Source organism: Carcharodon carcharias, chromosome 1 (assembly GCF_017639515.1).
Source record: "Carcharodon carcharias isolate sCarCar2 chromosome 1, sCarCar2.pri, whole genome shotgun sequence".
In the NCBI taxonomy this organism is placed as follows: domain Eukaryota; kingdom Metazoa; phylum Chordata; class Chondrichthyes; order Lamniformes; family Lamnidae; genus Carcharodon; species Carcharodon carcharias.
This window is the reverse complement of record NC_054467.1, coordinates 165,828,679-165,842,114: the sequence shown is the minus strand read 5'-3', so window position 1 is coordinate 165,842,114 and position 13,436 is coordinate 165,828,679. Positions and strand designations below refer to the sequence as shown.

General features: G+C 39.6%; 1 protein-coding gene across 5 annotated transcripts in view; it reads right to left on the bottom strand.

Moving 5' to 3' along the window:
• fat1a (FAT atypical cadherin 1a) overlaps nucleotides 1-13,436 on the bottom strand; it is a 209,034-nt gene that overhangs the window by 23,335 nt on the left and 172,263 nt on the right. For all 5 annotated transcript variants that reach the window (XM_041204004.1, XM_041203908.1, XM_041204098.1 and 2 more), the window contains exons 14-18: nucleotides 11,684-12,073; nucleotides 10,575-10,789; nucleotides 7,652-7,789; nucleotides 7,171-7,314; nucleotides 2,665-2,862 (exon numbers count right to left, since the gene is read on the bottom strand). In XM_041204004.1, the coding sequence (XP_041059938.1) occupies nucleotides 2,665-2,862; nucleotides 7,171-7,314; nucleotides 7,652-7,789; nucleotides 10,575-10,789; nucleotides 11,684-12,073 (1,085 nt within the window). The remainder of the gene's footprint in view (nucleotides 1-2,664; nucleotides 2,863-7,170; nucleotides 7,315-7,651; nucleotides 7,790-10,574; nucleotides 10,790-11,683; nucleotides 12,074-13,436) is intronic.

Here is a 13,436-nt window from a genome sequence, read left to right as displayed (position 1 = left end):
GATTGTTAACAGCATGTTCATAGAACATTTTCTGTTTTCCTTTCAAAATGGACTATAAACAGATAATGAATGCATCAATCCCATTGCCACTAACACAGAAGGGGCAGGCTGCAAGGTAAGCTTCTGAACTTATATCATTCCTTTGTGTCTGCTTCTTTATAATGGGCAGAACACAGGATTCCCATAGGAATGTCAGAAGCCACAATTACCATGGAAACTAAAGTAAAACACAGGCTCTATCCAGGATTTACACTGGATTTTGTATAAATTGATGGCATTTTTCAACTCTCACCTAAAACAGATGTAAAGTTTGGTGAAGACCTAAATCATTTTCAGGGTCAGATTAAGCTAGAAGCACTGCCCAGTACTCAATCATAACTTGTACTCCACTTGCAAAACCCAGTGGGCCAACAAAACCAGCAGCTCCATGAGCAGGTCAAGCTGGAAATTGACAGGAAAGAGAAGTGGGTGGAAGAGGTACTCTATGGGAAAGAGTGCCCAATCCAGCCAGTGGCAGTGGGCACAGTATTTGTGTGGGCTAAGTAGGAACATGACCCCATAAAAATATTTCCAGGCCATTTATAGAGCAACTTCTATTGTCCCTTTAAGGACCTCTGATTAGGCCACTCTCTGCCTGGTACAAATGTGCAGAATGTGCACAGTGCTCACTCTATTTATTTGTGCTTGCAATTGTAAATAGGATCCTACAACTGGCAAAGGAGCTTGAATTGCACATACAACCATCTATGTCAGGTGAAAGCACTGGGCACCCATTTACAGGCCTTCCTGGAAAATGCATCAGATGACCCCTGGGCAAATAAGAAGCAGCCACTACTTTCTTGATAGTTTCAATTGCTGAACACTTCATTAACAGGGCAACCAGCAGTTGAAAGTCGTGAACATCTTTTCTTCTATTTACCCTTATAAAAATACATTCCCCTTTAATTTATTATTTTTAAAATTAAACACCTATATCAGTCGTTCTGGTAAAATTGTTGAATTATTGGTGCTGAATAAAAATTTCTACTTTACTTATAAAACATTTCAAAGTACCAATACCAGGCATTGTGGGTAAATTATGATATTTAAAGCTTTATCATTAGCTTGAACTGTTCCATTGTGCAGCACCATACGGTACCACCAATTACATTAATGGTCTACAATGTGCTCAGGATGCCTGAGTTCAAAATGCTCATTTCAATTTTTCCTACTTCTGGCAAGGACAAGTCAATGGTGTTTTTCATCTTCTGAAGTTTTCCCTCAGACCTTGTCCAAACATGTCTTCCCTCTTCTTCTAATAATATTGACTCCCTTACTCCAGTACAGTCCCAAAGATCTATGAGTGGTGGATGCTCTCAAATACCTTGCTAAAGTGGCAATTCCTTCTCTGTAAGCACACCCTGAGTGCTGTCTGGCTTATTTTATCATGGGGAGATTGAGATGTACAGGAGGTGTAGCCCAATATCCTTGCACTTTGGTCGGTCTTTGGGTCACTGGTCAGCAATCATTAGATGGGAGAGAGCCAACTTTTGTTTGTACAGGTTAAGATTATCTAACGCACCATGGACTAGAAATCAGACTATGTGGTTTAGTTGCACACTAATACAACAAGTGATAACATGCTTAATTTGTCATTATGGGGTAAATTTTTAATCACTAGCATTCTCTGCGGGGAGTTTTTTGTGACAGGAGTGAATATTGGGAATTTAGAGCAAAGGTCAAGGCATCCAGATACTCCATTTGCATATTTACTGTCTATTAAAACGAATGAAAGATAAATTGTATAGAGTACCAATACCTGATCAAAGCGCTCAAATTTACGATGTGTAATGCCTCACCTGAACTTTTGCAGCAGGAGCAGCAACTCAAAAGTTACCCTTATAATCGCATCAAATTCATTCTGCCTTATGGGTAACAAGAAAAACACTTAGACAATGCAGAGACACAGGCCAGGATTTGCCTGCCGGCGAGTTGTGGGGGGGGAGGGGCAGGCGGCAGGGCCCACTCACTGACGCGTAAAATGATGCGCGATGATGTCAGGTGAAACTCCTGACGTCACCGCATCCCATTTAAATTTTCAGGTAGGCGGGGGCTCAGCAAAATCAGCTGTACACCCGCCGACCTGTCAATGGCTGATTGAGGCCATTGGCAGAGTCATTAAAGTGATTAATGGACCTGCCCGTTCAACCTTAAGGTTGGTGGGCAGGCCAGGAGCCCTGGTGGGTTTCAGAAAAAGCATGAAACTTCATCCACGGACAGGGTGAGGTTTGATGTAGGTTTTTAAAAATTTAATTAAAGTGATTTTAAAAGTTATGGATATGTCCCAACTCATGTGACATTGTCACATGAGGGAACATGTCAGTGATTTTTTTTTTCTATTTTTAATACTTTACAAAGTGCAGCTGATCTCCCTGAGGCAGCACTTTGCATGCGCGAAAGAGTGCACTCTCGGGTTTAGGGATTCCCCCCACCTGCACAGGGAGCGCATAGCGCTTCTGTGCGGACATCATCCTGGGTGGGCCTTAATTGGCTTCATGTAAAATGGCAGCACACCCCAAATTGCTCTTCAACGACCCCCCCTTATGGGGGGAAAATTCTGCCCACAGTCACAAAACTGAACACTTTGTGCACATAGTAAAGCATAATATTAAATTCTGCTTTTACCTGTACTTGCAGTAGATACATATCTTTGGCCTTGTGGTTGAGATGAGATGATGATATGAGCAGACCTTGTGGATTTATCTGAAATTCATTCTCTTCATTTCCACCAATGATTGTAAAAGTGAATGGAGGGCCATTGTGCGAGGAATCCCTGTCTATCACTTGGAGCTGTAGGACACTGGATCCAACAGGCTTGTTTTCCTACAAAATAGATACAGTTTATGCTCAAGGAGGCTGCATTTTCTCTAAATCACACACACTTTTACTTAATTTATTTTGTATGAATCTAGATCCTGAGACAGCAGATAGATTGATTCCAGGACTAACATTAACTTGCATTTATACAGCGCCTTAACACGAGAAACATCCCAAGTTGCTTCACAAATAGGAGCAAGGAAAATGGACACAACAAGCAAAGGAGATTTGGAGTGACTGAAAACTTTGTAAAAGAAATGGGCTGGAGGAGATTTTTGAAGCTGGGGCTAAAAGTAAATAGAGGGGTTTAAGGAAGGATTTTAAGGAGTAAGATCATGATATCTGATGGCTCTGTTTGCCACCTTCTTATTCATCTTTCAAGGTGAAGATGACCATGTTCACCATCTGGGATGAAGATGACCAGGTTCACCATCTGGGATGAAGATGACCAGGTTCACCATCTGGGATGAAGATGACCAGGTTCACCATCTGGGATGAAGACGACCAGGTTCACCATCTGGGATGAAGACGACCAGGTTCACCATCTGGGATGAAGACGACCAGGTTCACCATCTGGGATGAAGATGACCAGGTTCACCATCTGGGATGAAGACGACCAGGTTCACCATCTGGGATGAAGACGACCATGTTCATCATCTGGGATGAAGACGACCATGTTCACCATCTGGGATGAAGACGACCATGTTCACCATCTGGGATGAAGATGACCATGTTCACCATCTGGGATGAAGATGACCATGTTCACCATCTGGGATGAAGATGACCATGTTCACCACCTGGGATGAAGATGACCATGTTCACCACCTGGGATGAAGATGACCATGTTCACCACCTGGGATGAAGATGACCATGTTCATCACCTGGGATGAAGATGACCATGTTCATCACCTGGGATGAAGATGACCATGTTCATCACCTGGGATGAAGATGACCATGTTCATCACCTGGGATGAAGATGACCATGTTTATCACCTGGGATGAAGATGACCATGTTCATCACCTGGGATGAAGATGACCATGTTCATCACCTGGGATGAAGATGACCATGTTCATCACCTGGGATGAAGATGACCATGTTCATCACCTGGGATGAAGATGACCATGTTCATCATCTGGGATGGTAGGGTTCCACTGGTACATAGGTAACTGCTAAGGCCAATTTGCACCTGGAAGATTCTGCTGCATATAAGGCAGGATATTGCAGGCAATTGAGTTTTGGATGAATTGTTGGCTCAGGATTTCCTCTCCTTGCCTTTTTTCTCTGCCTCCAATGTATGTTTGCTTTCGAAGGTGGCTGCACTATTTTTTATTTGGTTGTGCCAAGTGTGGAGATCTGGGGGGGAGCTTCTTCCAGGACTTGAAGTCAATGTCAAAACATGTAAGTGAGCCTTCATAAGTGAGTCTTAATAGTGCTTCCTTTGACCTGCATAACAGCAAGCCTCAGGCTCAAGCTGTCCATAGAAGGTTCACTTTGCTAAGTATGTTTCATGATCTGGGTACATGACCAGCCTAACTCAGTTGTGCCTGTCTCAATATAGTGTGTATGCCGGCTCAGGTGAGCACCTCAGTGTCTGGCATTTTGTCCTGACATCTGATCTTCAGAAGCTTCTGAAGGTATCTCAAGAGAAAGTGGTTGAACTTCTTGGCATGTCACAAGTCTCACATGTGTAGAACAAAGACTATTGCTCTATAAACTCTCAGTTTGATAGGCAAGCTTACTCCTCTTTGTTCCAGACTGATGTTCGAAGTCTGCTGAAGGTTACACTTGCTTTGGTTCTGTTACAAATGAAAGGTTGAAGGGGAAGAGGGGTGCACAGCTCAGGGTCAGGGTAATGCCAAGTTGGGGAGGAGATTGCAAAGATAGGGAGTGAAGGACATTAAGGAATTTATGGACAAGGACAACAGTTCTGAGAAAAGAGGGTATCAGCAAACAGAGAGCCAGTTTAAGTTTTCAGCATCTAAGGAGCTGAGGAAGGCCAGATGCATTGTTGTGCAGGAACTAAACAATCTTAATAGGCAAGATAGAAGCTACAGCTTGGGGTCGAATAGAACACCAAGTTCATGAAATGTCTGGTTCCAGGTCATTTCATGTGTTGTCCCTCTCTCCTTTAAATCTGCCATCATCATCCCCCTCCTCTAAACAACAAATCCTTGACCCCTCCCATCCTTGCAAGCTACCATTCATTCTCTTAACTTCCCTTTCCTCTCTAATGTCCTTGAACATGTCATCTCCCAAATCTATGCCTATCTTTCCCAGAACTCCATGTTTGAATCCCTCCAATCAGATTTTGGCTCCAGCTACAGTACCAAACTGTTCTTATCAAAGTCACAAATGACATCGTATGTGACTGTGACAAAGGTAAACATTTCCCCCTTTCCTTTTCAACCTGTCTCCAACCTTCGACATGATTGACCACACCATCTTCCTCCACCACCTCTGCACTTTGGCCAGCAGGGTGGGACAGCTCCCACATGGTTCCATTCTTATCTATCGAGTCATAGCCAGAGAATCACTTGCAATGGCTTCCCTTCCTGTTCCCGCACCCTTCCTCTGGTGTCCCTCAAGGATCTATTCTTGGCCCTTGCTTTTTCTCATCCACATGCTGCCCCTCAGCATCATCATCTGAGAGTCCAGCATTAGTTTTGCACATGTAAGCTGATGACACCCAGCTCTACCTCACTACAACCTCTTGAACTCCTCTACTGTTGCTAAATTATCAAATAGCTTACCTGACATCCAGATGAGCAAAACATTCCTCCAATAAATACTGGGAAGACTGAAGCCATTGTTTTCAGACCTCACTTCAAGCACCATTCCCTACCTAGTCTGAGTTTAAAATGAGTCTGTTCAAAACTTTGGTGTCACATCTAATCCTGAGATGAGTTTTCAACCTCATATTCATGCCATTATTAAGACCACCTATTTCCAGCTCCATAACATCCCTTGATTTCACCGTCTTAGTTCATCTGCTGCTGAAAACCCTCAATCATGCCTTCATCAACTCTAGACTCAACTACTCCTGTCAGGTCTCACATTCTACACTCCAAAATTCTGATGCCCATGTCTTAACTCACAGCATGTCCCATTCCCCTATCACCCCTGTGCTTGCTGACCTATATTGGTTCACAGTCAAGTAACACCATGATTTTAAAATTCTCATCCTTGTTTTCAAATCCCTCCATGACCTTGCTCCTCTCCACACTTCTCTGCTTTGCTTTCTACCTTTAAGACATTCATTAAAACATAACTCTTTGACCAAACTTTTGGCTATCTGACCTATTATCACCTTATGTGGTTCGGTGTTATACTTTGTTTTATGATGCTCCTGGGAAGTGCCTTGATTTGTCTCATTACACTAAAGGCGCTAAATAAATATAAATATAAGTTGTTGTTGCTGGTTCAGCCTGAGTGTGGGGCTGGGGAGAGGATTGAATTATTGACAAATAATTCTAAATCTATTTTCATACACAAACTAGAATTCAAATTGTGTTCAAAAATACAAGTACACAGGCTGAAGCTAATGTAGATGAGCATTCAGTCTCCAGGTAGCAGGCAGAACTGATTGCTACATTGTTTTCTTCTGAATGCTATTAATTCTGGATGAATGGAGCTATTAGACAAAGTACTATACATACACTGTATCTCCTAGTAAGAAAGACTTGATGTAATCCACGTCAGTTCCTTTAAATCGAGGTGCTCCCCAGTTGATCAAAGGGAAGATTTTGAGAGGCTATGGAAAACCATTCTGATAGACCCATACAGTGGACAAAAGGACTTATTCACTGACACAAAACATGCCATGGCTAAGCTTTTAACAAAGCAGAGATCATATTAGAATTCTGTGTCAATGGGAATGACCATACTAGTCCTAGCAATTTCACAAATAAATTACAAGTTTTGATTTGTGTCAGTCAATGGAAGTTTCACTTTCTGCAACAAACCCTTCATGCTGACTAGGAGAGAAACATATAGTACTAGCAGTCTGGCAGGAAGATAGCTTCAGAAATAAAGAAGATAGTGATAGAGAAATTCTAGACATGTTATACTGAACTGATTTTTTTTTTGATTCAGTGTTATTATGCTGTTCTCTTGCTGTTTCCTTCATGAAAAAAGTATGTAAAACTTAGTGTTAAATACAAAAGTGAGTTCCAAAATTTTCCAGCTCAGAAGTCCAAAAATGCTTTGTTTAGGACTTGGCAATTATTACTCCAGCTTAGTTAATGTAATTTATATATATTTTTTAAAAAAATCACAACATGTTAGAGTCCTACTGGAATTTTGATCACTCTTACCTGGATGATAACACTGTAGTTTGCCTGTGAGAACATGGGAGGATTATCATTGATATCAGTAACATCAATATTGACTGTGGTGGTATTGAACCGAGGTGGAACACCATTGTCTGAAGCTTGCAATGTCAGGGTATAGCCAGATATCTACATGAGAAGCAGCAAAATGATCAACAAGCTGCATCTATGAATAAGGAGTACATCTTCACGCAGCAAATTGCTATTTTCCCCCACTTATAAATCCCATAAATTTAAAAAGTCAACTCAGTGTCATTCAAAATTTAGGAGGTATCTTTATATCTAAATGGAACCTGATTACGTACTATCTTTAAAGAAAAAGTACTGTTTACAACTAAATGACTTAGGTACATTAAATAAAAGTTTTTGGTTCTTTAACAATGGATCAATAACTCATTATGCAAAGCAATAGTATCGATAAATATAGGATTTACTTAAGTATCAGGTTTACTTCTAAGCTACTCACTTTTTCTCTGTCCAAATGTTGCGCCACTTTTATCTCCCCATTGGTGACATCAATGGTAAATGGGTTTCCTTGATTGCCATTAATAATAGAGTAATGAATCTGGTTGTTTGATGGACCATCTGAATCATCAGCCACCACCTGCAGAAAACGGCAAAACTATTGGGGTAACATTGTTCTAAATTTTAACATATCCTTAAGCTATGGCAGTGCACTGAGATCCAGTACCAATATATTTTCCCTTGGGAAATAACCTCTATTACAAATATGATCAGTATTCACATGTGATGAAGAAGTTCTGTTCCAGGCACATACATTATATAAGCAAAAATAATTATAATGTTTCATTATAAATTAAACAGGGCCAGCAGCCGCAAGCCTCAATTTGAAGGTTTTTTTTAATATAGTACATAATTATAATTTACCAATTTCTAGCAATCATTTATCAAATAAATCAAAATTATTTTACACTTTGGTTCCATTAAAAACCACACCAAAATTCACATCATAAGGGTTACAGAAACTTTTTTGTTTTTAGATTTGAACAATGGTGTAGTCAAACTGGGCGGCATTGAGAGTTGTGTGGAGGATGCAAGGAGGCTGTAGGGTGATTTAGACAAGTTGTGTGTGTGGGCAAACATATGGCAGACACAGCATAACATAGATAAATGAGAAGTTATATCCTTCGGTGTGAAAAACAGAAAGGCAGAGTATTATTTAAATGGTGATATATTGGGTAATGTGGATGTACAAAGGGATCTGGGTGTCCTTGTACACCAGTGAAAGTAACAGGCAAGTGCAGCAAGCAATTAGGAAGGCAAATGGTATGTTGGCCTTCATTGCAAGAGGATTTCAGTTCAGAAGTAGGGATGTCTTACTGCAGTTATACAAGGCCTTGGTGAGACCACACCTGGAGTATTGTATGCGGTTTTGGTCTCCCTACCTAAGAAAGGGTATACTTGCCATAGAGGGAGTGCAGCGAAGGTTCACTAGGCTGATACTGGGGATGGCAGGACTGTCTTATGAGGAGAGATTTGTTTGACTGATTGGGCCTATATTCACTAGAGTTTGAAGCATGAGAGGGGATCTGACTGAAATGTATAAAATTCTAACAGGGCTAGATAGACCAGATGCAGGGAGGATGTTTCCCCTGGTTGGGGAGGCTAGAACCAGGGGTCACAGTCTCAGGATAAGGGGGCAGGCCATTTAGGGCTGTGGTGAGGAAACATTTTTTCACTCAGAGGGTAGCCAACCTGTGGAATTCTCTACCGCAGAAGGCTGGGGAGGTCGGGTCACTGAGTATATTAAAGAAGAAAACTGAAAATTTTTGGGATATTAGGGGCATCAATGGGTATGGAGAGAAAGCGGGAATATGGCGTTGAGATAGAGGATCAGCCATGATCGTACTGTATGGTGGAGCAGGCTCGAAGGGCCAAATGGTAAATGGGTTTTACCAAATGGCCTATTCCTGCTCCTAGTTTCTATGAAAGTACTAAGATAAATATTTTGCAGTGATATGACTGTCTCAATTGTTCAAAATAAATAACTGGTGAACATTCAACAACTTCATTAAATAAAAATGAAAAATAAGGAATAAAAATTCAACAGCTTGAACCACCGTCAAATCTGTTTCCTCAACTCTGCTCCTAACACCTTTCACATAATCTAGAACCCAACAGCAGCTGAAACACACTAGAGGAGAAAAAACAGATGTCAGCCTGCAGCGATTGGATCAGAAACAGAATGAACTATTCAGCCATGGCGTGTCCTGACCCTGTCCAAAAATTATTGGGTCAGGTTCATTTGCATATTTTGGGTGGATGCCACCAGCTGTGGTATAGGAATATCACATTACACCTTACCACATTGTATGCGGGTATACCATGCCAGGCAAAATGTTGTTTTTAAATGAGTGCCAATATTTAATTTTTTTCAAAAATGTGGACCATTTTCACCTATTGCCCACATTTACTTTCCAGTGACAAAATCACGTGAGGAGGAAATACTTCTCAAATTGCATTAACTTCTGTGTTTATGTGGAAAATAATTGCAGCATTTAATTAAAGCTTATGCTTATAGGAACATAAGAAAATTCTGAATGAGAAATGGCTATTCAATCTATTAAGACTGCTCCACCCAGAGTCTATGATTGAATAATCTATGATGAATTACCCTCCCACGCCACCTGTTGCTCTATTTTAAGCAACATTCTTCTGGATCACCTGCAAAACATGTTAACTAGAATTGTTAAATATTTCTCTAAGCCTGAATCCCATTTATCATTATTGACCTAACTGTTTATTAAAGATGTCAAGACAACTATCTTTATCAGAGGTTTGTTCCACATTGCCACTATCATGAAGCAGTATAAAAGTTTACTTTTCCAGTCTCATCTAATTCGATGGTTGGGCATTATTTTACTGTGTCCACCATCTCCCAAAACAGTTTGTTAGTTCCATCTCAATCATATATTCTTCCTGCATCATGTCTACCCTCACTCTTTTCCCACCAAAATAAATTTATTTATAACTTAGTGTCCTAACTTGTGGAAGCATCCATGCCATTCTTCTCTGTGTTGTTTCTAATATGTGTTCTTCATAAAACATTATTATTTTAAAGCATGCTAAGCAGGTAGGATCAGAGAACATAAATGACCAGTAGTGAAAAGTAAATTCAATAAAGATCAAGAAAATCTTGCTGATCATAGTTGTAAAGATTTGAAAGAAAGGCAAGTAATTGGGGCCATTCAAAATACAATAGACACTATGTTCAGTGAATTAGAGTAATAGTTGAGTTTAGATGTGCCAAATCACCATTTGTTAACTCTGACTTTTAAGTTCTGGCTTGTTAATTTCACCTTATCTCATTATGCTATTATTCTTGACTCTTAAATGAGGAAGCAAAATATGTAATGTGTTGAGCATACTGTAACAACCAGTTGTCCCAAAGGAGCATCTTCACTTATCACTGCCATGTATACATTGTGGCTAAACTTAGGAGTGTTGTCATTGATGTCCGTCACATTGATATTCACTGTTGCTACATCATTTAGCGAAGGTGTTCCACCATCCGTGACTTCAACTGTCAAGTAATATTCATGAGATGTCTCAAAGTCCAGGTTTTTAAGCACAAAAATAGCACCTGATGAAAACAAAATGGCAAATTAATAGAAACGATAAGAAAAAAACACAATGACACAGTAATTACGTAAAGTCTACTTTAAATTTTAACCGATTGAATGCACAAAATTATGTAGGAAATGTGAATCTTTTTATACTCTGCATTTTGATACGGTGTCTAAGAAATCTTTTTAACTGTAATTTATATATTGTACGAGCTACTGAAAAGAGCCCATTCTAAACGTATGCTTGACTGAGGACATGCAATCTGTGAGACTTGAATTAAAACAAAGTCACACTATAATGGGATTGAGGGTATGAATTGATTGAGTTAAATAGGAAAAGGGAAGTAGGGACAGATGTCTGAATTATTTTACCAGTTGTTATGAAAGGATATGCTTTGAAATGTATAGACCAATGGACTTTGCAGCTATAACTAAATCAGTGTGAGGATTATTAAGCCTGGCAAATAGCTATACAGGAAAAAGTTGATGACAGGATGTTTAGATGTTGAGGATATCCTGTTCGGGTTGTGACTACTGGTCCATGAAGATCAAACTACAACAGCAATATTAGAAGACAGCAAGATCCCTGTTACAGGATTAAAAGGAAAAGACTCAGGAAAGCTTGTTCATAGACCTCAAGACGACACATGAGACAAAAGAAGAGCAGGAGTCATCAGTTGTTTGTGCCACTAGAAATCAGTGGGAAGCAAGAGCTGCCTAAACTAGGATATCGGCTGCCTTCATTTGTTAAGTACAATTGCGTTGCTTGATAAATTGTACTGACACCGCTGCATTAAGTGTCTCCTTGTCTGAAATTTCTTGTCTGATCTCTGAACCCCTTACAATAAGTGTATTATCACTGAGCAAATGATTTTCAAATTTAGCTACAATTATTACATATAAGAAAGTACCTGCATTTGCATCTATGCTGAACTTTCCATGTTCATTGCCACTGATGATGGAATATGTAATCTCCGAATTGGCCTCAATGTCCCTGCTGGCTGCAAATACCTGAAGAATCTCAGTTCCTAAAGGAATATCCTCAGAAAGTGTGGCTAGGTACTCTCTGTGCTCAAACACAGGCGGATTGTCATTGATATCGAGCACGGAAACCAATACTGTACAAACGGATGATAGTTTTTTGAGTGCGCCTTGATCAGTGGCCTTCACAATAAGACTGTATGAAGCTTGGAGTTCTCGATCTAAAGGTTTCTCCAGACTAATGATTCCAGATAACTCATCAATGGAGAAGTGATCATCAGCAGAATCCACAAGTGAATAAAGTACCTTACGATTCAAACCTATGTTTTAAAATTTAGAAAGAAAACAGTTCCATCAATGTCATCACTTTAACCATGAACTTTGGTTTAAAAATCACAAATAATGCAGAATGCTTCCAGTACATTACATTCACTGAAAAAGTTAAAATTAACTTCATAAATTTAGTATAAGGAAGTTATTATCTTGTGCATTTTTAAAATGCTTGGTCCTTAGTACAATTATGAATTAAATTATATTATCTTTTTATATTGTGATATATGGCATATATTACCATGTCAGATGAAAGACGCTAACAGTACATAATAGCTTTTTATCCAGTTATCCACTACTGACTGGAGTAAACACAAAATAGAATTGTAGTTGCAATATTAGCAAATTATTAGAAATGCAATGTACTTCTTTTTACTCCAGGTATCTTATTAAAAAAAAATGCAGGAATGCTATATATTTGAGAACATCTTGCCTCTTATATGTATCTATGCTATTTACTTGGAATCACAATAAACCACAGATAGTTTAAACACAGCTGGTTTTGCATAGACTGATACTGTTCTATCTTTTTTTGTAAAAGTTACCACCATTTTTATCCCCACATATGGCTACTTACTTTTGAATAGCTCATTCCTTCCCCTTGACCCATCAAGCTATATAAGATGACTGCTTACAGAACATTTGCAATCTTCTTTTCCTTGGCTTCCCACCCTCCTCCTCAGTTCCAACACCAGATCCAATACAAGCCAGAAAACTGAAGCTGAACCACACAATTTGGTAAGTTCAGTAAACAAGTCGTTAGAGGTGGGTGCTCTAACTGTGCTAGTGCACTACTGAAATAACAGATTAATAGAGACCCAAATTGAAATTAGAAAATCAGCTTCAGTGTTGTTGAATGTACTATAAAAGTTTCACACACAACTTCCTTTCTTCTCTAGCTAAGTATAAAGTCGGTAACACTTTGTAACAAAATCTTAACTTGTATAATGCTGTTGGCTACTATCCAAACTTCAACCTTTGTAGTTGGCTATACCTATGAGTTAAAAGTGACAATATTGCTTTGAACTACAGAACATTAAGTCCTGGTGAACAAGATAGGATTATAAATCAAAAACAAAAAAACTGCAGATGCTGGAAATCCAAAACAAAAACAGAATTACCTGGAAAAACTCAGCAGGTCTGGCTGCATCGGTGGAGAAGGAAAGAGTTGACGTTTCGAGTCCTCATGACCCTTCAACAGAACTAGGTGAATCCAAGGAAAGGGTGAAATCCCTTCCTTGGATTCACCTAGTTCTGTTGAAGGGTCATGAGGACTCGAAACGTCAACTCTTTTCTTCTCCGCCAATGCTGCCAGACTTGCTGAGTTTTTCCAGGTAATTCTGTTTTTGTTAA